This window comes from Tachyglossus aculeatus, chromosome X1 (assembly GCF_015852505.1).
Source record: "Tachyglossus aculeatus isolate mTacAcu1 chromosome X1, mTacAcu1.pri, whole genome shotgun sequence".
Taxonomy (NCBI): domain Eukaryota; kingdom Metazoa; phylum Chordata; class Mammalia; order Monotremata; family Tachyglossidae; genus Tachyglossus; species Tachyglossus aculeatus.
In genome coordinates this window covers 70,572,858-70,599,366 of record NC_052101.1, presented here as the reverse complement: position 1 = coordinate 70,599,366, position 26,509 = coordinate 70,572,858, and the positions used below count along the sequence as shown (strand labels likewise).

General features: G+C 40.3%; 1 protein-coding gene across 2 annotated transcripts in view; it reads left to right on the top strand.

Moving 5' to 3' along the window:
* The window catches only part of PTPRG (protein tyrosine phosphatase receptor type G), a 721,138-nt gene that overhangs the window by 387,411 nt on the left and 307,218 nt on the right, over nucleotides 1–26,509 (top strand). For both annotated transcript variants that reach the window (XM_038771845.1, XM_038771844.1), the window contains exons 3-4: nucleotides 5,655–5,834; nucleotides 17,564–17,712. In XM_038771845.1, the coding sequence (XP_038627773.1) occupies nucleotides 5,655–5,834; nucleotides 17,564–17,712 (329 nt within the window). The remainder of the gene's footprint in view (nucleotides 1–5,654; nucleotides 5,835–17,563; nucleotides 17,713–26,509) is intronic.

The following is a 26,509-nucleotide window of genomic DNA, read 5'->3' as shown; positions in this document are numbered from 1 at the left end:
GGGAGGGGAGGAGGAGCAGAGGAAAAGGGGAGCTCAGTCTGGGAAGGCCTCCTGGAGGAGGTGAACTTTCAATAAGGGCTTTGAAGGGGGGAAGTGTGCTAGTTTGGCAGATGTGAGGAGGGAGGGCATTCCAGGCCTGAGGTAGGGCGTGGGCCAGGTGTTGATGGCGGGACAGGCGAGAAGAGGCACAGTGTAGAGGTTAGCAGTAGAGGAGCAGAGTGTGCAGACTGGGATGTAGAAGGAAAGAATGGAGGTGAGGTAAGAGGGGACAAAGAGATGGAGAGCTCTGAAGCCGTAAACCACCTTTACAATCATATGTATGGTGGTTTTCATTTATCCATTAATCTCTTTATTATTATTTATTTTGTTTCATTTTTCACTGTCACCAGCTGGATCTTTGCCTCCCCCCATCTACCCCCAAACCCCCACTCCCCTATAAATTCAATTTGTCTGTTACTGTTAGATTGCAGTCTCCTTTAGAAAAGGGACCATATCTCCCAATTGCCTACTACAGTGCTTTGCACGCAATAGACACTCAAAAACGAATTAATCAAATAAAGGCATTTCCTAGGTAGGCTTATTTGGAGACCATTTTGTACTTGTACTTGTACTTCCCAAGCACTTAGTACAGTGCTCTGCACACAGTAAGCGCTCAGTAAATACGATTGATGATGATGATGTACTGTACAACTCTTAGTAAGTCTTGGATCTTTTATATACAAAGACTGGATTCTAGGACACAGAAACTGAAGTTTGTGAACAATGTATGTTGTAGGGTTTTTTTTCTTGAAATGAGTTCTGTTTTATTAAAAAAATGATTTGATGAGAGTTGTTGATAAATAATTGTGTCGAGCACTGAAAAACCCAAATGCTGTTCAATTCCTGTCACTTGATTAAAGACATGGCAGTTGTGAACAAACTTAAACTTACATGAGTTACACTACCAAAGATTTGTAAATGTCAAGTACAAGATTGAGTTTTTTTAACTAGATTTGTTAAATGCAATTTTTATTTAGCAGAACGTTTTATTTAAAAGCATTTATTTAAAGTTCTAAAAAACACAGAATTCAATATACTTAGACAGGTGCAACTGCAGATGATTAATGATATAATTCTCCGTGCTTTATATAGTGTCTAACCCTGAAGAGATTTATACAGTGCAGAATGGCAATTGTGCTTTGATGCAGAGAATAGGTAATCAATACCTGCAAGCTTAGAAAAAGTGTTCTATTTCCTCCACTAATGATATAGGGGTTTTTTTTTTTTGCAAGGCAAGGAAGTCTGAAGCATGAGACACTTGGAAGAAGAATTAATTTGAAATCTGTAGTGGAAGATCAGTTTCAATTAAAATTGTACTTGAATGTATGTGGAAAGGGAAGCAGTTAGGAGGTTTAAATTTTGGGATTGTTAGTAGCAAATAAATCCCTTACTGACTTTTTGATAATGTTTTTTGCAGAGTATAAAACTATAATTCTCTCATGACTTCTAAGGATTTTAGAGGCTAGAACAAAGCACAACATATATCATTCCCAAGCATTTTTGGTTGCCGAGATTGTCAACAGAAGTAAAGTTACACAAAACCTGGGAGTTTTAGCATCTCTTTTTAAGGGGGACAAACCATTTGGTGACTTTTGTTAAATTTAATCTAATTTAGAAAGTTGTAATTTCCTGAAGAAATAGCAATTTTTAGGAATTTATGCATTTTAGCATTGGTGGTATGTACTTGAGATATGAAGAACCTCTTCATTGAATGCTATGTGCAGAGCACTACAGTTGGTAGCACCGACCCCTGCTCTCAAGGAGCTAAAGGACTCCTGGGGCTTCAAAAGCCTCATTGAGAAGTCAATAAGTAGTCATCAAAATTGAAAATGTATTGCTTCACGCCAAAGTTGAAAGAGACAAATGAGTCCAAATCACATCACTAAATTGGAGTTTGGGGAGATTGAAAATTATCAATAAATTTGTAGTTTTTAATTGAAATTAATTGTTTTATCACTCCAAAGTCATAAGAGCACAGACCTTGGAGTCAGGGATCCTGGATTCTAATCCCACATCTGCCTCTTGTCTGCTGTGTGACTTGTATATCTCAGATTCCCTCATCTATAAAAAAAGAAAAGGGGGGTCTTCAATACCATTTCTCCCTCCTGCTCAGCCTGGGAGCCCCATGTGGGGCCGGGACAGTGCATGCCACATAGTAAGTAATAAATAAATACCATAATAATAATGACTAATAAAAAATGCACCATGACAAAAATAACACACTGGGCCACAATGTAGTTTTTCCTGTTTCAAAATCCTTTTAAAGTAAATTTGTGTTTGACTTATGACAAAACTGTATATTCTTACCATCATAGGATGCTGTTTTATTCATTCATTCAATTGTGTTTATTGAGCGCTTACTGTGTGCAGAGCACTGTACTAAGCACTTGGGAAGTACAAGTTGGCAACATATAGAGACGGTCCCTACCCAACAACGGGCTCACAGTCTAGAATGTTACGTTATGTTGGTATCAAACTTACATTGAATGCTTGCTCTTTGTTAATTATGTCTTGGAACTGCCCCTTATGAAGGCTTTGTTGTTGGAAATAACTTTGATATTAGTAGTGGTGGGAGAAATGTGTAGTACAGGAAAGTAGTGATTTTGCATTTTAAATGTAGAACATTTATTTTTATATAGTGCATACATATATTCATACACAGCCATATGTGCATATGACTATGTAATAAATTATTTGTTTTTGCTGATCACTATTCAATTTGGTTATAGTAGAAAGTGGACCAGGGAAGCTCCCTCGTTAAGCCACTATTGGATAGAAGAATGCGTGATGTATCCTAAGTTATTTTATACTATGCTGTGTGGAAGCAGAAATAATGATCTCTATTTTCCCTAAAAAGAAACTTGGCAAATATTATAACTGGATATAGAAAGGAGCTTAAATTTACTAAATCTTTATTAGACCTGCTTATTTTTTTTATTACTGTTTACAACAAAAATGGAGGAAAATGATTTAGGAAATAAAGTTAAGGTATTACCACACTGCTAAGGTTAGAACTCACTTCTGTGGGAGCTTTCAAGCTGCTGTGGAACAGCAGAGCTTATAATTATCACAACCAACAGGCCTTTAATTGATCAATCCTATTTATTGAACGCTTGTGTGCAGAGCAGTGTACTAAGTGCTTGGGAGAGTAGTGTTATATTTCTGATTGTAACAATAGGAAAATTTCTTTACATCAGGGTCACTGGTCAAAGATGCGTGGTCACTGCGGTTCTTGCACTAGGGCTCTTATAGGTGAGATTAGTGGGGCCCAACCCAATCTTGCCTAAATTCAGCCCAAACTCTGCTGCCTTGAACCCAAATATTTAAAGGACTTGGTAGCATGGCAAGTCGACGGGTCCAAATTCCTCTGGAAAGACTGAGTGCTATGTGGGTTGGTGGTATGCTCAGCCTGTCTGGGCTCTGGCAGCAGCAGCAGAATTCAGTGGGAATGTAAAGTTCTTTTGGCTGGACCTTAAACTCCAAGGGTGGGGATGGGCTTACCTGCTTCACTGTACTCTCCCAAGTGTTTAGTATTTGATGCAAAAGTAAACACTCAATAGATACTATTGATTAATTGTTCTAGTTTTATCTCTCACCAGCAAAGAAGAGCTTTTAAACATGCATTTAACTATCTATATTCACTTCCCCTTGTTGGTGAGCCCAGCAGTAAGATGTGATGCTTGATCTAGTTCACTAGAACCCAGTTGGGTTTAACACTTTGTTAGTGTGGACACGGTTCATACGTTCATTTTATGCTGACTGAATCCAGCTCACCTCGGGCTCTATCTTCTATAGAGAGAGCACCCTCTGGGCCACCGATTGAAGAAGGTGGGCAAATACTACTTTTTCAATGAGCCAATCCAACCTAGACTATGAGGTTGAATTATATATGGGTCAAAACTGTCACAGGCCTTTGACATAGTCATGAAAGCAATTTAAAGTCGGCAAGCCAGGCTCAGATGGTGGCAGAGATAAGTAGGGATAGTATTCCCCATATTTATACAATTAGCTCCGCAGGATTTGAAGGCAAGCATTTCATCTTTTAAAATTTCATTCAGATCTTTTTAATTGCCCCATATCTAATTTTAAATAACAATTCATCTCAGTCTTGCTAGAGAGGAATGCTTATGTAATTCTAGCTGGCAGAATTTAGTGCTCTGGCTCTGAACCCTAGAGTAATTTAATAGAGGTGTGCATAAAATCTTAAAGGATCTCAACTGGCTTTATTTTTTACATTTTTAAAAATCCTAAATAGGAGAAAAAACCTCCCCCCCCCACAATCCTTTAATATGCCTAGTACACAACACAATTATCCTTAGAGCCACACCCAGGCCTCCCATTTATGGTGCTGAATGTTTTACGATGCATTCCTGATTATGAATGCTATTCCCTCATGACGGAAAGACTGCTAGAAATGATGTTGGCTTTTTCTAATTTTTAAAGGCCTCTATCAAATAAGAGAAGATAAATGGCAGAGAGCCTGAATTATTGGCTCTGTGTCTACTATTGCCTTATTAACAATTACTAACCAGGCATTGATCTGCTGAATGAGTATATGCTTGCAAACCTCAGCCCTGGGTTCCTATCGGAGATCCTTGGGTGATGCATGGTGGGAAGGTTAAGGGAAAATTCCTAACATTATTAAGCTATTTTCTTTCCCTCATTCATCTCCTATGCCCTCTTTCATTGTTTTGGTGTTCTGCTGTTGTCACTTTCTTCACTATTCGTTGTCCCTTCTTGCAGTTGTTTTGTCACTTGAAATTTCTCTATTGGTGTAAATAGAATCAAAGTTTGCAGGCTTAAAATTACTACTATTGGAGCCCAGTGATCAAAATTGGAACACATACAGAAAAGGAAGGAAGCTCCTGACTGTGTGGTCATTTTAGAAAATGTTTTAGGCACATAAGAAAAATAGTCTCTTTGAGAGTCCTTCTACCAAGCAATCATACAAGAATCCTATTGAGAAGCAGCATGGTCTAGTGGATAGAGCCCAGGCCTGGAAATCAGAAGGCTCTGCTGTGTGACCTTGGGCAAGTCACTTAAATTTTCTGTACTTCAAGTTACCGTATCTGTAAAATGGGGATAAAGACTGTGAGCCCACGTTACCCAGCCAGATTAGTGTGTATCTACCCCAGTTCCTGGCATATAGTACATATCTTTAAATTATATGTTATATAAGTTATTTATATTAATATCTGTCTCCCCCTCTAGACTGTAAACTTGCTGTGGGCAGGGAACATGTCTATCAACTCTGTTATATTGTATTCTCCCAAGTGCTTAGTACAGTGCTCTGCACACACTAAATGCTCAATAATACAATTAATTGATATAGTAAACACTTAACAAATGCCATAAAAAGAATAAATTGAGGAATGATTGCAAATAATCAAAGCTAATTGAAATCACATTCTCCTTTCTGCCAAGGCAAAATTAGAGCACTGTTTCAAGGAAATGTTTCAGTCCTTTCAGAGTTTATAATGTCTTAATCTTTTCAGATACAGTAAATGCAGCAGCAGTACAGTTACCTGGGGAAATTCACTGCTTGTGTTCTTTAGTCATGCTTGCTCCCTTATTTGCTGGACTATAAATACTAAAATGTTGTTTTCTTTTAACAGGCTCATATGGCCCCGAATACTGGGTTACATCCAGCATACGCTGCGGTGGCAATCACCAGTCACCAATTGATATCTTAGACCAGCATGCCCAGGTTGGTGATGAGTACCAAGAACTGCAGCTTGATGGTTTCGATCATGGATCTTCTAACAGGACATGGATGAAAAACACAGGGAAAACAGGTATGCATTCCTCTTATGAGAAGCAGCGTGGTCTAGTGCATAGAGCAAGGACCTGGGTTCTAATCCCAGCTCTGCCACTTGTCTTCTGTATGACTTTGGGCAAATCACTTCACTTCTCTGTACCTCAGTTACCTCATCTGTAAAATGGGGATTAAGACTATGAGCTTCATATGGGACAGGGACTGTGTCCAACCCAATTTGGGTGTATCCACCCAACACTTAGTACTGTGCTTGGGTCAAAGTGAGCACTTAACACATATCACAATCATTGTCATTCTTTATGTTTCACTGGATCAGTCAAAAATCATTTCAAATTGAATCTGGACGTCTTATTTGGATATTTATCTTCACCAAAATTCTTTCCCGAGATTACTGCCTTGCTGCATACTAGCGTTTTTCAAATTTCAAAATAGCACTTTTGCAAAAACACAATTTCTGTAAAGAATTTGTGGACAACCTATAATAGTGCTGAATACATTGCTGTAGTAGGTAAGCAGTTTATATTTAAATGATCAGCTAAAATTATACTATGTTGGCTTATTACTGAATATTAGAGCTTGCTAAAACTAAGAAAATTGATTTTGTTTTAACTCAGGGCCTGTTGTACTTCATTAAAAGGCAGTTATCCAAAAACAGTCTGCCTACCCATTCATTTAAAATGCCCACACCCTTTTTAATGTTAATACCAACAAAAAGTTACTTGCCCTTCTCATTTCCCACCTCAGATATATTAGGAATTTGCTACCATTCACTCCCAGATTTTCTCAAGACCCTTAGTTGTTACTATTCACATCAAGCAGAGTTGGCACTTCTAGACTAAGCATTGGTGTCTTCATGTTTAATTACAGTGTCAATGTGATGTTTTCACCACTTATTTACGTATGGCCTGATTGTGGAGTGACCAGTAGAGTAGTTGCTAAATAATTCTGTTGTCCAAGCTTTTCCCCCATCCAGCAAATAAAGCTGAGGGACTGTGATCATGCCAGTGGTTTGGCAGTGCTCCAGATGTTACTAATGGAAGCACTGTATTGCCATTTGAAATACTGCAAAATGAACAGGTACCCTGTGGAAAAACAGATTTAGAAGCAGAATGTGGCTGGCTGTAACTGTAAAAAGCTAAACATCATTTTCTCTGTGAACCATTGTCGTGGTCAAACACTTGATGCCTGTGTGATGCTAGATCCTATTAGTCTTCCAGGAAAATGTCCTGGCTTTTGTTAATGTGGCTTTCCAGTTATCTGTTAATGCATCAGTTGACACATTTTGATCAGATAAGAGGTTTCCGTGACAGCTTTCAGTGTAGGCACTAAATAATATGGTTGATTATGATGAATCTACAGTGAAGGCTTTTGGACATGTATAAAGTTTGCATGACATTGGTTGGATTATGACCTTGGCCCTCCTGAAACTGATTATTCATCTGTTTTACTCCTGAGATTAGCCATCATCTGTTGCCCTGATTTCTAGGAGTATGCAGGATTTGGGGAAACAAGCATCTACATAGCAGTTGTTTATGCATGAGACAAACCTAATTAAAGGATTAAAACATTTTACAATTTAATCTTTATTTTAGCTGAGAAGCAGCATGGCCTAGTGGATTGAGCATGAGCTTGGGAGTCAGAGGATCTGGATTCTAATCCTGCCTCTGCCACTTGTGTGCTGTGTGACTTTGGGCAAGTCACAACTTCTCTGTGCCAGTTACCTCATCTGTAAAATGGGAATTAAGAACACTGGTGAGCCCCATCTGGGACATGGACTGTGTCCATCCTGATTAACTTGTATCTACCCCAGTATTTAGTACAGTGCCTGGCACATGGTAAGCACTTAGTACTTACCAAAAAAAGATCATATCTGTTAGCCAATCAATAGCATTTCCTGCTATTAAATGCTTAGTTGGCATTCACTACCGAGAAATGGAAGAATTTAAAATGCATATGAGAAGGCTGGATAGTTTTGTCATGTGTCACTGAATTGACTTGGGAATTAGTCCAGTTGACAACTGACAACTGATGGACTGATGTTCTTCTGCTTACCCCCATCATCAATGGGCCTCTAGATGTGGGATTATTCTTGAGACCACCCTGGGTGGCAGCTGGATGAGGGAGTAGGACTAGGGTAGTGTAAAGGAATGCTATCCAGGTTGGCAATCACGCAGTTGGTGTCAGGGCTCAGTCTTAGTGTGGTCCCCAAATATGTCTTTCAAAATATCAATTTAGCACTTTATTTCAGTTTTGTTCCCTGGAGATTTGGTCCCAAATAGATTTTTTTTATGAAAAAAAAAAAGATCTCCCCAAAAAAGATTTGTACTATTTAGTCATTCTGTAATGACTCTTTCAAGATCTTTAGGAGAAACTTTCAGCTTGAAGAGGTCCAGGAGTTCCTAGAGTTTGGGGACTGTAGCTGAACACAATACATTTCTGAACCCTGTTTCCCTAGAACAAGCAGTTTCTCTTGTTTATCAAGCATTCTTGGGATACAAATTCCAGCCCCAGGTAATTTTTGCATCACGGAATAAACTCCGTGATACTGATGACAGTAATTATCCAAAAAGAATGATGGCACTTGTTATTCAGTCAATAAAATTTACCGAGCACAATAGCACTTGGGAAATTACAGGAGAAATAGTCCACGTGATCCCTGCCTTCAAGAAGCTTACATTCTAACAGGAGAGATAGACACTAAAGTAAATTACAAGGAAAATAATAGAATTAAAGTTATGTATACAGTTGTTATTTGGGGTCAACTAGCCAACTGTTAAAGTGATGTGAAAATGCTGAAGTGGCAGTTGGGTGGTGAGGGAGATGAGAGATTAATCAGGGAGGGCCCCCAAGAAGAGAGAAGACCTGGTGGAAGAAAAATAAAAAATATTTGGTGATGAACTGAATATGGTGGTTGAAAGAGAGGGAGGAGTCAAAAGTAATGCCAATGTTCATGGCTAGATATGGAGTTGCCTGCCTAGTGACGGAAAGGACAAATTCTGTTAGGATTTGAGTAGGCCCATTACAGCAAAATCAAAATGTGAAGAGCTGATCGTTATGAGAGATTCATTGCATAAGTGAGTAGCAAAACACTGGAAAAAAAATTGGAGCACACAAGGTTAGAAAGCTAAAAATGCTATGCTCTATTTTTGCTCAGCAGGTATGCCAAACATCAGCTCCTAATCAAAAATATTATCTTCCGTTTCCCAAATAAGAGAAAAGTATTGACGATTCACCCAAGGTATAAACAATGGAATTTCATTGATTGTATCATGACCTGAGAGCAGAATTTGAAAGATGCAATGATCACTGCAGATGCAAGTTGCTAAATGCTGGCTCACTGGCTCATTCTTTCCCAAACCTGAATTAGCAATCAGCCAATGCTTTGAAAAGCAGCATCCAAATAATCAGGATGTCTCAATGGCAAACTCTTTGAGAATAAGTAAAACTGTTAAAAATCTGTGACATTGAAGTATCCCTTCTGAAACAAGGAACCCCAGCCACAAATACCAACATGAACAACAAATGGGCACTCTTCTGAGACAGTGTCAAAAGGGCAATCATCAAAGGTGTGAAAGCGGCAAGGATTCACCACCAAGACTGCCTAGATCAACATGACTTAGATTAAAAGATTACTTATAGCAAAATAATAAATTAATAGACGTATGACTATAACAAAAGGAAAGCCTCCAGAAACTTGTAATGGGACATACAAATCAATCTCTGAAGCATGTCTGACCAGTGGTGGGCTGTCAAACTAGAAGCATCCAAGGGATTTTGTGGCCCACTATCAAACTTTTTTCCAACTCGTCCCATGGAAAGAGCATGGCTCAGCAAGTAGAAAGTGTGCTGGGATGTGCTAGTAGTGGTAAAAGTTTCAAACCAAAGAACCACATAGCGTGCTCCATGAAGTAGACAAGCCCAGTAGGAATCCTGAAAAGTAGATGGCTAATATGGGAGGCAAAGGCAACAATCTTCTGGGAAATGGTGCTATGGCGTGACCCCAGAATTACTGCAGTCCCTCTGGCCATAAACCTTTCTCTGCACTTTACAATTGCTGCATCTCCACCACTGCAAATGTTCAATCAGTCGTATTTATTGAGCACTTATTGTGTGCAGAAAACTGTAATAAATGCTTGAGAAAGTACAGTACAACAGAGTTAGATACAGTCACTGATCAAATGGAGCTTACAGTGTAGAGGGGGAGGAGGTAGACATGGATATGTATGTAAGTGCTGTGGGGCTGAGGATAGGTTGAATACATGGTACAAATACAACTGCTCATTGCACTATGTATTCCAGAAGACCTGGGAATGGCCAGGATGAGAGTGTCCAAGTGGCACTGGACATACCACTAGGAATATAATTCATGCACATTCTCAGTCCTGATGTCCTTCCTGATTTCTGCTTCCTAGGCAGTATATTGTGTAGTGCCACACAGAGATATGACAAAGTACAAAGCAGAATGTAAAATTCCAGTGTGACATTTGGGAGATTGACAGACATTGTCGACAATTGAGTATCAAGCTTCATATTAACTTGAAAATATAAAAAGTTATAGTGGTTTCCAACTTTCCATGTGGTTTTGAGAACTGGAATGGCTACAGAAGATAGTCTGTTTTGAGCAATTTCACTATCATTACCTACAAAACATATTAAAAAAAAAAAGGATAAGATTGCCAACTCACTGTTCTGAGACTCTGTGTATGGGGCAAATATATCTACTTCATTCATTCATTCAGTCAATTGTATTTATTGAGCACTTACTGTGTGCAGAGCACTGTACTAAGCACTTGGGAAGTACAAATCGACAACATATAGAGACGGTCCCTACCCAACAGTGGGCTCACAGTCTAGAAGGGGGAGACAGACAACAAAACAATACAGTTATTGGCTGCTACCTATGCATCCAATAACTATCTTTACTTGTAAAGTAAATGGGAGTGTTGTTCTTGCATCAGTCTTTTCTGCCATACTCTATGTATGGATGGTATCTCACCATCAGTAGCATCATCATCTTTGAAAAGGAGCTCTTTATCTCATTGCTTGTACTCAAGGAGGTTATAACAGTCATTCAATTCATTCAATCGTATTTATTGAGTGCTTACTGTGTGCAGAGCACTGTACTAAGCACTTGATATATAACATATACATATAACAATTATATGAGAAAGAGAAATCTGTCTTGTAGCATTCAATTCATTCAAGGACAGGATAGGGGATGGAACTAAACCAGGCTGTCCCCAGTTTGCTCCAAATAGAACCCAGGGACTACTGTGCCAGGTTGAGAATCCTCTGGGGTTTGATAAAAAAATGTTTTAGGGTGTTTAATGGCCAAAGGCTGTTGGCCAAATGTCTTAGTTGCGTGGGGAAAGCATTCCTGGAACTTTGGCACCCCTTGCTGCATGCCAAACAGAGGCTCAATTCTTCTTAAGTAATATTTGATGATGCTGGTATTTAAGTGCTAAATGAAAGTACTATTCTAAAGCGACAGAATCTCTTTATGTGGCATAGTATAAAAACTTTTATATTATTGTAAGACAGTTGTGCGACCCCTTTTCTTGCTCCATTCATTGCTTCCAGGATCTAATCGAGTCTTTAGCCATCACCTCTATGTGGATGACCCAGATATTCTCTATTCCAGACCACTTATCTGTCCTACAATCCACAGCTATGCAAAAGACTCCTAAATCATTCATTCATTGTCATATTTACTGAGCACTTACTGTGTGCAGAGCACTGTACTAAGCACTTGGAAAGTACTATTTGGCAACATAATTGAGGCAATCAACCTCACTTGCCATGGTTTCTTTCCCAGGAATCTGTGTCTGAATGTCCTACCAGCACCTCAAGCTCAACATTTAAAAAAAAATGAATTCCTCATCTTCCCTCCCAAACCCTTTCTTCCACCTAACTTTCCCCTCACAGTTTTCAGTATCACAGACCTCCCTGTCTCATCGGCCTGGGAGTCAGAAGGACCTGGTTTCTAACCCCAGCTCCACCGCTTATCTGCTGTAAGACCTTGGGCAAGTCACTTTACTTCTCTGTGCCTCAACTATCTCATCTATAGAATGGGGATTAAGACTGTGAACCCCAGGTGGGACAGGGGACTGTGTTCAACCCAGTTACCTTCTACCTACCCCTATGCTTAGTACAGTGACTGGCACATAGTAAGCACTTAACAATGACCACAATTATTTTTATTGTTAACATGGACATTATCCTGGACTTCTGCCTGTCTTTTGACCCCCCATATTCAGTCTGTCGTCAAATCCTGTCAATTATTCCTCCACAACATTTCCAAAATCTACCACTTCCTCTCTGATGAAACAGTTACCACACTAGTCCAGGCACTTATCTCCCCAGCTACAGTCTCTCCCCTCTCCAGCATTTTTCTAAAACATCATTCTGCACAAATCTACTCTCTTCTCAAAAGCCTTCATACTACTGCCTTCCCCGTTCTAAAAAGCTCTTGTGAAATCGAATCTCCTCCAGGAGGACTCAGTTAATAACAGTGATGATGATTGTGACAGACTGTTTTACAGACATGACAGAGAGGCAAGAATCAAACGTGGAACTTTCCTCTACCTTAGTATCAAGCCCCAAATCCTCTATGTAGGATTAAAAGTATTAAAATGTCATGCAACTTCTACAGTCCAGTGGTCAGGGATGCAAAGAAGATAATTTTCTGGATAATTTATGGCTGGCCTATCCAACCAAAATTTAGTGGAGGTTGAATAATCTACCACTGAATTTAATTCAGTCAGTATTCTTAGCTCAAAACTCCCTTTTGGCTCTATAATTACCCTGATTACCTGTCTCCACTGCTAAAGTTCAACAGTGAATTTACTAGTCCTCGACCCCTGGTTTTTCAGTGTAGACCTGACTTAAGATGTCAGTCAGTCAGTCAATCAGTGGTATTTATTGAGTGCTTACAATGTGCAGAGCGCTGCACTAAGTTCCATGGAGAGTACAATACAACAGAGAGGCTGGATATGTTCCCTGCGCACCAGGAACTTATGGTCTAGTGGAGGGGAGAGAGACATTAAAGTAAATAACAAATATGTACTTAAATGCTGTGGGTCTGAGAATGGGGTGAATATCAAGTGCTTAAAGGGTTCAGATCTAAGTTCATAGGCAGTAGTGTAGGGAGGAGGGTAAATGAGGGCTTAGTTGGGGAAGCCCTCTTGGAGGACATGTGATTTTAGTAAAACTTTGAAAGTGGAAAGAGTCGTGATGTGTCATATATTGAAGGGGGAGGGAGTTCCAGGTTAGAGGTAGAAAGAGTCAAGGGGTTGACGGTTAGATAGATGAGATTGAGGTACAGTGAGTAGGTTGGCACTATATGAGTGAAAAGAAATGATCTGTGTGTTCTCTATTCTGTTGGGGTTCAGCAAAGTAATTGTCACTTTTAGGAAACTTTGCTCTTTGTCCTAATAGTTCCAAATAAAAAAGTTGTCACATTTTTCTTTACAATGGGCTATTTGCAAGCTATTTTAACATAGATATGTTTTTGATATAAAAATGAATATATGAGGTTAATATTTAAAACTTTCTATTACGGAAAATAGTAACTTCCCATTGAAATGGTTTAACTGTTCAGGTCTATCTTAGCCCCCTAGGTGCTCTATATATTGAGTGGTACAATCGATAGACTTTTGCTGTTGTGCATAGTACACTTCTTAAGTCACGTAAAACATATTTATAAGACAGATAAGGTTTATCTATCATCTCCTGAAAAGTCATAACTGTCTATTGTGTCATCTCTGATTTGATTTCCTACACCATATTTTCCATTGTATTTCATTTCCTGTGAATGTAAAGATACTATGTTCATATGAAATACTAGTAGTGTTTTAGCCCTAGCTCCTCCAACTAGATAAGATAGAGAATTCCTTGGGTTTTCTGATTTATTACAATAGTCCATGTCCTTTTATGCACAGTATCTGCTTTGAGTGTGTACTTCATCAAAGATTTATTCCTTATGATAATATTGTATAGTTCCTGTCACAGAAAAGGAAGAGTTATAATAGATTAAAACTGTACAGTTGGATAATTTTGTTGGTCAGCTCAACTCATAGTAATGGGGGAAGATATATTTTATGAATGTAAGTCCCATTGTTCCCTAATCACCGCATTATATCCTAATAATGATTCTCTATATTAAGTGATTAATATAAACCAAGCAATATGCTAAACACTGGGATGGCTACAGGATAACCATATTGGATATGGTTCCTGAACCCCACAGAACTCACAACATGAGGGATTTCCAAATTCGTAGTCCCAATTTACTCCATTCCCCAAGAAGCCCTTTACCAGAGTTTATTAAAAGGAAAATAATTGATGAATGCTAGTTTCTTCTCTTTTCCCTTTCCTTGCCCACCCTCTGATTGAGGGGCTGAAGAGCAGTAATTGACTAAAAGCACATAGTAGGAAAGAAAGACAAAGACATAGATCTGGATAATTCACAGACTGGATAATTGAATACCCAAGCATTCATCAAAGCTGTTATTACTGAGCATTTCTTGATTGCCAAGAATACTAATTGGCCAGTCAGTTCATGCTGTAATTTATTATTTGAACTTTAATAAACACATGTATATACAAATCTGTTCATCAGGTTTAGAAATGACAATATTGACAGTCGTATTTTTAGTTTTGTGAGTATGTGTATATGGCTGAAGGCATCACTATATGACTAACAACCCCTTCTGTGCATGTAAAGCTTGCCACTGTTACATTTGTTATCCATAGAGCCTGGTATTGTTTTTGTTTCCACACCTTGGTGTCACATTCCTCCCTTCATGACAGTCTTCCCATTTCTGATTGCCAAATGTCAGGGTAATCTGTCATTTGGTGCTGTCTCACCATGGACTTCATTGCTGATAAACCAATTGTTTAACTTGATGTTTAGAATTGCTTGTAGGTGGCATACTGAAGTCAAATGGTACCCGTGGTAGGTCCAGGTTTTACAGCTAATAAGGAAGGTTGCATTACATGGACAACAGTTGTATGATGTCCACAAAAATTATAATTTCTCATTTCAGTTGTTGGCAGTCAACAGAGCGATGAGCATGTAAAAATCCATGTGAACTAGTAAGAAATACTGTGAAATGAACAATTAGGTGAATGTTTCAGATTGTACAGCCTCCTAATTACCCTTTAATTATTCATGTAAAACAAGTAAAATGACCTCTGACAGAGCCATAAATGATTTAGGTAAAATCAAATATTTATAAATTGCAACTGAGTCCCACTGTGCATTGTAACAGATGCACATAAATATGCTTTCCTACATTCATCATAATGTGAATTCTTACATATAGAATTTATAACCAATGGAGAGTAATTTCCAGTATCCAAAAGATTATTCAGCTCATTCATAGGTACTTTGACATTGGCAATTAAAATGAAATCTAGTCATATTCTTTTTTATTTTGTGCTGAATATATTGTACATAATTCAGAATGAAAATGAATATTACCCCTATTAATTTAATTAGGATAGGAAATCTTTTTGTTTTATTTTGTACCACAATTTGCAATCCTTCAATTGAAACTTCACCGAAAATTTTTGAGATGTTGAAGAGAAACTCATTTGCATCCAGTAAAAAAGGTGACATCTGTCGGGGGCTTTCAGTTTCTATTTTAATGCTGTTGTTCATAGAGAACTGCTAAAGCAAATTCAAGTGTTTTAAAATTGTCAGTATTGTGGTGCCTAGCATTTTTGGCCATCTATTTTGACCCAGGATTGTACTTCGTTTTACCAGATAAAAAGAGTGTCCTTAGGGATGATGCAAGGAGAATAATAATAACAATAATGATAGTAATCATCTGTGGTATTTATTAAGCGCTTACTCTGTTGCCAGGCACTCTGCTAAGCACTGGGGTGGATACAAGCAAATTGGGTTGGACACAGTCCTAGTCCCACATGGGGAAAGCAGTCTTAACCCCCATTTTACAGATGAAGTAACTGAGGTACAGAGAATAAGTGATTTGTCCAAGGTCACCCAGCGTAGCAAGTTAATCTAGAACCCAGGTCATTCTGACTCCCAGCCTCATGCTGTAATAATAATGATAATAATAAAAATAATAATGGTATTTGTTTAATGTTTACTATGTACCGAGCACTGTTCTAAGTGCTGGGCGGGGGGGTGGGGGGGGATACAGGTAATGAGGTTGTCTCACGTGGGGCTCACAGTCTTCATCCCCATTTTCCAGATGAGGTCACTGAGGCCCAGAGAAGTGAAGTGACTTGCCCAAAATCACACAACTGACAAGTGGCGGAGCTGAGATTAGAACCCATGACCTCTGACTCTCAAGCCCAGGCTCTTGCCACTGTACCACACTGCTTCTCACGCTGTACCCACTAGGTCACACTGCTTGGTTACAAGATGACCCGACCGTGCCTTCCTGCGCCGGCTGCTGGCCCAGGAGTGCGCCGTCTGCGGATGGGCCCTGCCCTGCAACAAGACTGTGAGCCCGTCGTTGGGTAGGGACCGTCTCTATATGTTACCGACTTGTACTTCCCAAGCGCTTAGTACAGTGCTCTGAAAACAGTAAGTGCTCAATAAATACGATTGAATGAATGAATGAAAAGGTAAACCCTCATGTACCTATGAGAGAGTGAAGTTGGAAAATTCAGTGCATAGTTAAAATGTCATGTGCTAATGTCTCATTAGCCTAAACCAAAAGTGGGAGAATGGGACTTTTTGAAAATAAAGTGGAAAAATTTTTGTGCCTGCCACTCTCCTTTTATAAAAAATGAGTAGTTATCATCATTATAATCAATTAGTATTAAGTGTTCACAATTTTGTTGTCTCTGAACTAGATGTTTTTCAGACCATACACCAGCTGTGGTCTATTTCCCCTACGACTTTACATTCCAAGAGAGAATTCAAGTTGATGAGCAAACATAGTTTGTTCTCATTTTCGTGTCTCCTAGCAGGGAGAAAAACCCACACTAAACTGTGATTGTGGATTTTCTGGAATATATTTTACCTTTGAAATGCTTCAGATTTTTTTTCCTTTGGACCATAATTCAGATAAACCCAGGGATGACTTTTGTTGGCCACATTTTTTTAAAGAGGAAAATCAAGAAAGAATATTATCAAAGCATAAGTTATAAGAAAGATAGGTTTTTAAGGGTTTTCCCACAGTAGGAGTCATGAAGAAGAGCTAGAGGGAATGTATCTGAGCATTGAAGAGAGGCAGGGAAATGTCAATTTCTGTAGTACCAGTACTTCCTCAGTTCCTAGAAGCTGGCAGGGGATGGATGGAAGTGGTAAAATAGACAGACTGCAGACTTCTTCAGGTCTCTCAATGTCAGTAAACTCCCAAGTAAAGGTGTAAATGGAAGAAGGATGCAAAGCCCTATCCCACATCCCTAGCGACACCTGCAGTTGCTATGACAGTGTATCAAATGAATAATGGGATGAGACCTCATGGGTTTTGCTTTCTAATTAATACTCTGCCATTGATTCTCCCCGAGCAAAGGGTTTAACCTTTTGTTTTCTAATATATAGGATGGAAAGCGAAATAATGCCACATATGGTTATAGTGGAGAACTAAAAAATAATTCTAGAAGAATACACCAATAGATAGGGCCCAGTGACTCATATCTTACTCTTTCATAAGATTAAAAAGCCCCAACAATAGTGTGATTATGAACTTCATTAGCAACAACAGAGACAAGAGAAAAATGTGGTGTAGGGTTCTTATTTTATTCATTTTCTTTTCTTTCTTGCAGTTGCTATTCTCCTGAAGGATAACTATTTCATCAGTGGTGCAGGTCTGCCAGGCCGATTCAAAGCAGAAAAGATTGAGTTCCACTGGGGCCAAAACAATGGATCAACTGGCTCTGAACACAGCATTGATGGGAGAAGGTACCCTGTTGAGGTAAGGCAGAGGCTAACATTTAGAATAAAAAGCCAAAGCTAAATCAGTGCAATTATGCTGTTATGTTCTAGGGAAAAAAAAGCTGTCTACCCCGCCAAACATCTAGAAAAACATTGCATTTGAGGGTGTCGTGGCAGTAAAAACCTTGTTTCAATTGAAAATAATTATTTTGGAACAGTGTATGTCTTTCACAAAGATGTCTTCTCTTTAGACTCTAAACTTCTTATGGGCAGGGAACATGTCTACCAATTCTATTATACTGTACTCTCCCAAGTGCTTAGTACAGTGCTCCACATACTGTAAGCACTCAATACATATGATTGAATGATTAGAAAATGCTGGAAACATCTTGAGAAGAGTTTTTATTTGAACCTCGCCACTGAATTGAGGAAATCATCCAGAGCATGTTAACCTAAAATGGCAAAATTCTAACTTTCTAAATTATTTTCCTTCACTATCTCAGAAGCTTTTAATACATATTCTGGATGTACTCTAGGTTGAAGCTTTGGGCCCTAATCAATATACCATAGTCCCTACCTTAGGATTTCCATGTTAACAGCCCTTAAGTGAATGAATAATCCTTAACTCATCTTTTTTTGGTATTTTGCTCTCTCCCCTCAAGGCATGAATCGTCCTGGCTCTGTAGTTTAACCCCAGAACCTGTATGACTTAACTAATACTGCTTTCTGCAAGAAATTGTACACTCACACCTAGTGTTCAAGTGAATTATAGTATCTAATTCAAAGTGGCTGTTGAGCACTTAGTTTTTCCCCCCTTAGACATTGATATCAAAGGGGACTATGCAACTTCTAGGAATGCAATTTACAACAGTTGCTTTTCCCCAATTTGAGATTTACTTAAGTATGGTACAAGTCAAATACTGAGGGTAAGCTCAGGGGTGCTGTGGATTCAAATTTGGAACATTTCTTTGCCATATCTATTGAAAATCCATTTGAAGATGCAGACAAATAAGTCTGCCATAGCCATGAAATATATCTGAAAACATACTGTAGTTGCAATTCGATTTTTTGCTGAAGATGCCCCCCCCCAAATGTAATCTAATTGGAAATGTCAGATATAAGAAACAGATTTATTGTTGACCAAATTATTTGTGTTTATATTTTTATAAATCTTGTATCAGAATGGCTGTTTAGGTTAATTGAGTTCCTTCACTGAAACCCATCTGGATAGCTTTGTGATTTACATGTTGAATTACTTCGTGAAATACGTGGTTGACCTTTTGTTTCAGAATTCAAAGGCAAGTCAAGCCAATCAAATGTATTTAATTTAGATATGGTTGAATAAAGATGGTTCCCTGCCTTAAGTGTAGGCAGTGGTTTTTTTTTGTTTTGCTTTGTTTCCTTTTCTTTCATGAGCTATTTCTAAAAGTTTTTTCCTTAACAGAATTGCAACAGCACTTCTTTGTTGCCTTTATTTCACTGTACTAATTGTTTTGCCAGGATAAAATTAGAATAGGGATTTAAATTATGGCATAGTCATTGAGAGTGATATATATTTATGTTCTATCTTTTAAGAAGTGTGTTCAACTACCTGTTCATATTTTTAATATTTATACATTATGTGGAAGCATAGGAAGAACCTGTTGAAATTATATTCCAGAGTCTTGTTCAGTTTGATATAATCTCCTAAACTGTAAGAACACTTACAGCGTGGCTAGGAGAAGCAGTGTGGTTTAGTGGAAAGAGCCCGGGCTTGGGAGTCAGAGGTCATGGGTTCTAATCCCGACTCCACCACTTGTCAGCTGTGTGACTTTGGGCAAGTCACTTAACTTATCTGTGCCTCGGTTACCTCATCTGTAAAATGGGGATTAAGACTGTGAGCCCCATGTGGGACAACCTGATTACCTTGTATCTATCCCAGCATTTACAACAGTGCTTAACAAATACCATCACCACCACCAACACTTTCCTTTAAGATAATTATGCAGATATTCAGCCTCCATTGAGGTTAGATGCATCAAACAGCAGGTGATCCTCACTTTTTACAGGGAAAATGAGTTAGTCCCAATATTAGGAGAATAGTCAAGCAGAGAAATGTATAAAACCAAATTCTTAAATATCATGCATTCTTCCAAAGGAGTGCATGTAGAAGAAAGAAAATGAAATTTAAAATTAATAATAGAGGCATGAAGCTTTACACTTCTGGAGTAACATTATAGTAACCCCACTCTTCTCTCTGGATGATTATCTACCTCCTCCTTCCATGGCTTCAGTGCCGCACCTGCACTCCTTACAGTGTAAAAATCCATGTTTTCTTCCAAATCCCCGCCACATGATTCAACTGGCCTATGAGCATAACAAGGCTTTAGTGAGAGCAAAATCAATCAATCGGTCATATTTATTGAGCCCTTACTGTGTGCAGAGCACTGTACTAAGCATCTAGGAGAGTGCAGTATAACAGAGAAGTAGACATGTTTCCCGCCAATAACGAGTTTGCAGTCTAGGTTATGGATAGTCCGTCATTTTTATTGAATGCTTACTGTGTTCAGAGCATCATACTAAGTATACCGTACTGCAGTATAACAATATAACAGACACATTCCCTGCCCACAAAAAACTTGCTATGGGGCTGAGGTAGGGGTGAATAAAGGGTGCGAATCCAAGTGCACAGGTGATGGAGAAGGGAATGGGAGAAGAGGAAATGAGGGCCTAATCAGAGAAGACCTCTTGGTGCTGTGGCTTCAATAGTGCTTTAAATTTGAGAATACTGATCATCTGTTGGATATAAAAGGAGAGGGAGTTCTAGGCCAGAGGCAGGACGTGGGCGAGAGGACAGCAGGGAGATAGATGAGATCGAGGTACAGTGAGCAGGTTGGCATTAGAGGAGTGAAGTGTGTGGGCTGGGTTGTGGTAGGAAATCAGTGAGTAAAGTAAGAGGGGCAAGGTGAGATTGAGCCTCTTGAAATGAGTTTCTGTTTGATGTGGAGGTGGATGGGCAACCACCGGAGGTTCTTGAGGAGTGGGGAAACATGGACTGAATTTATGAAGGCAGTGAAGAAGCAGTGTGGCCTAGCGGAAAGAACATAAATCTGGTAGAGGATTCATTCAATTGTATTTGAGAGCTTACTGCATGCAGAACACTGTACTAAGAGTTTGGAAAGTACAATTCAGCAATAAAGAGGGACATTCCTTGCCCATACAAGGTTTATCTGGGTTCTGATCCCGGCTCCGCCACTTGTGTGCTGTGTGACCTTGGGCAAATCACTAAACTTCTTTGTGCTTCAGTTACCTAATCTGTAAAATGGAGATCAAGACTGTGAGCCCCATGTGGGACATGGACTGTGTCCAACCTGATTAGCTTGTAATTACCCAAATGCTTAGTACAGTACCTGGAACATAGTAAGCGCTTAACAAATGCCATTTAAAAAAAAAAAAGGCAAGTCTTTCCTGAGACCACCAAGGTGGAGGGTCAAAATGAAAGCTACCCTTGGAGAAAACCCCCATGCTGCATACTTTTCTAGGCTTAGGCTCTTCTGTATATCTGATTGATACCATCCTTCACATCTCACAAGCCCGTAACCTTGGTGTCATCCTTGACTCCGCTCTTTCATTCACCCCACATATCCAATCCATCACAAAATCCTGCTGGTCTCACCTTAACATCGCTAAAATACGCCCTTTCATCTCCACCCAAACCGCAACCACGTAGCTACAATCACTCATCCTACCCCACCTAGATTACTGCATCAGCCTCCTTTCTGACCTCCCAACCTCCTGCCTCACCTCACGTCAGTCCACACTTCACTTTGTTGCCCAGATTATCTTTCTACAGAAACGCTCAGGGTATGTCACCCCCCACCTCCTCAAAAATCTCCAGTGGTTGCCTATCCACTTCGTATTAAACAAAAACTCACTATTGGCTTTAAAAAGCTCTCCATCATGTTGCCCCCTCCTACCTCACCTCCCTTCTCTCCTTCTACAACCCAGCCTGCACACTTTGCTTCTCTGGTGCTAACCTGCTCACTGTGCCTCGATTTTGCCTGTCTCGCCGCTGACCCCTGGCCCACATCCGACCTCTGGCCAAGAATGCCTTCCCTCCTCAAATCCGCCAGACAATCTCTTTCTCCTCCCCAGGTGCATCTCCTCCAAGAGGCCTTCCCAGATTAAGCCCCCGTTTTCCTCAGCTCCCCCTCCCTCCCTCATCACCTAGACTCACTCCCTTTGCTCTTTGCCCTTTCCCCGCCCCGCAGCACTTATGTATATATGTATATATCTATAATTGTATTTATATTGATGCCTGTTTACTTGTTTTTATGTCTGTCTCCCCACCTCTAGACAGTAAGCCTGGTGTGGGCAGGGCTTGTCTCTATTGCTGAATTGTACTTTCCAAGTGCTTAGTATAGTCCTCTGCACACAGTAAGCACTCAACAAATGATAGAATGAATTAATTTTGTCTCTGTAGCCCCAAAAGATGAATAGCCTCACCTGGTTCTCCCTGCAACAAGCAGCAGCTAAAATGCCAAGCAGCAGATCAAATAACTTTGCTTTCTTAGTTAGTTTTAATAATATTTCATGTAGCACTAATGTGAATTGAATCGTGCAGCCTATACAAATAACCAATGGAATTAATTCAGGGAGAAACCTCTGGGTAAAACCTTTGAGAGCTGCATTTAAATCTGGGTTCATTGCATGCTTGTATGAGGTAATTAAAATCCTGTTTACTACAATAACAAATTGTAGGAGCTATTGATTCAGACTTATTGGCTCCCTATGAGTTGAAGTCTTCAATAATTTTAAATGATCCAAATTGATTTTTGCTTGCCCTTCCAAACATAGTTCACAGGAGATTCGTTGTAATTCTATTTGGAGAATCTCTGCAAAATAATAGAAGCCAAGCTCTCCCCATAGATCCAGCTGGCTACAAGTCTTTCCCTTTCGTCACCTGTGACAACCTTCCCCAGAGTCCGAAGGGCTACTGGGGGGATGATAGGGGAGTTTACAATTAATGACTTAAAGAACCTGTTTTATTGAAGAATGCTTCATCCTTTACTAGTGAAGTATTTAAATTCCATCTGTCTTTGAAGTGTATGCACGGTGTAATTAAAAGGAACATTTGAAGGTAACCTGGTACTCCTAGTAGCTTCAGTGAGGGAGTTAATGAATTAATTCAGAAAAGTAAAAATAGCCTCTGTCCCTATTTGGAAAATTTTATATTTTATGGACCCCAACGTTTAATGTCCTTAGTTGTATGCTTTATAGCGGGCCTGTTAAATTTTGCTAGCTGATTGAAATGATTAACAAATCACAGTCTTATAGGGAATAATTCACTGTCAATCTTTGGTATTGGGTGCTTATTTTATGTAGAGCACTGTGCTAAGTGCTTGGGAAGGCACAAGACAATAGAGTTGGTAAACAGGATCCCTGCCCACAGTGAGCTTACAGTCTGCAAGGGGGATTTCCCCAGGATGGCTGATCAGGGCTCAGTGTAAACACCCTGTCCCTGTAAACACCAGACATAAAACCAGAGATTCCCTGGATAGAGATTTCTTTGGATTGTGATACTGAGGAATGAATACCTTTAGATAGTTTTTTAATCAAATGCCTGTAGGAGATGGGGTGGGGGTAGAGGGACAGACAGACACATTACTGCAGTGAATGAGAATGAACGACTTGGTGATAGGTTTGACTGTAAATCCTATCATTTTCTAATGTGTTCCTCTGAGCTGAGTCAAAATCACTAATGTAGTATGCCCTGGAATCAACAACTTATGGTTGCATGCTATCATTTTTACAAAATAAAACTTCCCGTAATCCACTACACAAATGGCTAATGAAAGATATAGGAAAGAAACCAAGGAAGTTCCTTCCTGAACTAATCAAGTCCAAGGCAGTTTTGCATTTTGGAGCTCACACTACATGTTTCTCTCAAGTGAGACATTTTCCATTGACTTGAACAGCAAATGGAGATTCTTCAACTGCTTAGATACCCTAGTTGCTGAGAATAGATTTCTTTTGTGGAATTTAACAGAATTTCTTCACATAGCAGGTGGGAAGCATATGGAATTTGTTACCACAGAAAGATGGGTAGACAGAACATAGCAATAGGTTCAAAGAAGGATTTAGATAATATGTCTATCATAGTTTATTAGAGGAATAGTTATTGGGGAAATGTAAGGATTGTAAAAATGCTGTTAAGGGAGGAAAACAGGGTTGTTAGAAGACACAAAAAGAATTGAGACGGATTCATGGATGGCAGATCCCTGATTGGTTATGGGACAAGTAAGGGATGGTACATCCATATCAATGAGGGTGGATATCAGAGGTAAACAATCACACTGTCCCTCCACATGTCCTTTGGTGCCACTACCAGGGAATCCACTGTCAGAGACTGAATTTTGGACTGGATGAACCATTGGCCTGACACAATATGGGGGGACAAGGAGGAGCAGCATTTATTGAGTGCAATGTATTAAGTGCTTGGCAACAATAATAATAATAGTTGTGGGTTTTATGTGCTTAATATTTGGGTAGATACACCGTCTAGGTGAGGATGAGTCAGTACATAAGTGCTACAGATGACTGATAGATTTACATGACTTGTAATTCTAGAAATTACTTGAGAAGGCTTATTGGAGGAGGTGGGATTTCAGGAGGGCTTTGAATTCATTCATTCATTCAATCATATTTATTGAGCACTTACTGTGTGCAGAGCACCGTACTAAGTGCTTGGGAAGTACAAGTTGGCAACATATAGAGACGGTCCCTACCCAACAATGGGCTCACAGTCTAGAAGGAGGAGATAGACAACAAAGCAAAACATGTGGGCAGGTGTCAAGTCATCAGAATAAATAGAAATAAAGCTAGATGCACATCATTATAAAATAAATAGAATAGTAAATATGTACAAGTAAAATAAATAGAGTAATAAATCTGTACAAACATATACAAGTGCTGTGGGGGAGGGGAAGGAGGTAGGGCCGGGGGGGATGGGGAGGAGGAGAGGAAAAAGGGGGCTCAGTCTGGGAAGGCCTCCTGGAGGAGGTGAGCTCTTGGTAGGGCTTTGAAGGGAGGAAGAGAGCTAGGTTGGCGGATATGCGGAGGGAGGGCATTCCAGGCCAGGGGGAGGACGTGGGCCGGGGGTCGATGGCAGGACAGGCGAGAATGAGGTACAGTGAGGAGGTTAGCAGCAGAGGAGCGGAGGGTGCAGGCTGGGCTGTAGAAGGAGAGAAGGGAGGTGAGGTAGGAGGGGGTGAGGTGATGGAGAGCCTTGAAGCATGGCTCAGTGGAAAGAGCATGGGCTTTGGAGTCCGAGGTCATGGGTTCCGATCCCGGCTCTGCCAGTTACCAGCTGTTTGACTTTGGGCAAGTCACTTCACTTCTCTAGGCCTCAGTTCCCTCATATGTAAAATGGGGATGAAGACTATGAGCCCCCTGTGGGCCAACCTAAACACCTTGTAACCTCCCCAGTGCTTAGAACAGTGCTTTGCACATAGTAAGCGCTTAATAAATGCTATCATTATTATTATTATTGTTATTGAAGCCGAGAGTGAGGAGTTTTTGCTTGATGCGTGGGTTGACTGGCAGCCACTGGAGATTTTTGAGGAAGGGAGTAACATGCCCAGAGCGTTTCTGCACAAAGATGTCTGGGCAGCAGTGTGAAGTAGAGACTGAAGAGGGGAGAGACAGGAGGATGGGAGATGAGACAGGAGGATGGGAGATCAGAGAGGAGGCTGATGCAGTAATCCAGTCGGGATAGGATGAGAGATTGAACTAGCAAGGTAGCGGTTTGGAGGGAGAGGAAAGGGCGGATCTTGGCGATGTTGTGGAGGTGAGGCCGGCAGGTTTTAGTAATGGATTGGATGTGAGGGATGAACGAGAGAGCGGAGTCGAGGATGACACCAAGGTTGCGGGCTTGTAATAATAATAATAATGGCATTTATTAAGCACTGGGGAGGTTATAAGGTGATCAGGTTGTCTCATGCAGGGCTCACAGTCTTAATCCCCATTTTACAGATGAGGTAACTGAGGCACAGAGAAGTGAAGTGACTTGCCCAAGTCACACAGCTGACAATTGGCAGAGCTGGGATTTGAACCCATGACCTCTGACTCTAAAGCCCGTGCTCTTTCCACTGAGCCACGCTGTTTCTTGTGAGACTGGACGGATGGTAGTGCCAAGGGCTGTGTGCTCTTTTGGATTTAGGGAGGGAGCAGGGGTCGGAAAAGCCCCAGGCTTTCTCTTTGGGATGTGAAAACTGATTGGCAGCAGCAACAGCAGGCTGGAGAGATGTAGCAGTGTCCAGCAGGCAGAAATAGAAATTAGACAGTGGATGGGAGTTGGCGATTGACTGGATACAGCCAGACCTCCTCTTTGGAGGCCCTCAAGGGGCTGAGCCTCACTGGGGAAGATAGCCTAAGGGCCACACCATATGATACCTCCTAAACACAGGGGACTCCGTTCTCCCCACCCCCTTACACTCCTTTTCCTCGAGGTTGGTTGTGGGGGTGGGGAGGGATGGTGGGGCGGGGGCGGTCCCCCTGCTCCAGTGAAAGCTCACCTTCTCCAGGAGGCCTTCCCAGTCTAGGCCCCCCCTTTTCCTCTGCTCCTCCTTCCCTCCCCATTGCCCTGACTCACTCCCTTTGCTCTACCCCCCTCCCCACCCCACAGCACTTGTGTATATGTGTACATATTAATAACTATAATTCTATATATTTTTATCAGTGAAAGAAGCAGTGTGGCTCAGTGGCAAGAGCACGGGCTTTGGAGTCAGAGGTCATGGGTTCAAATCCTGACTCTGCCAGTTGTCAGTTGTGTGAATTTGGGCGTCACTTCACTTCTC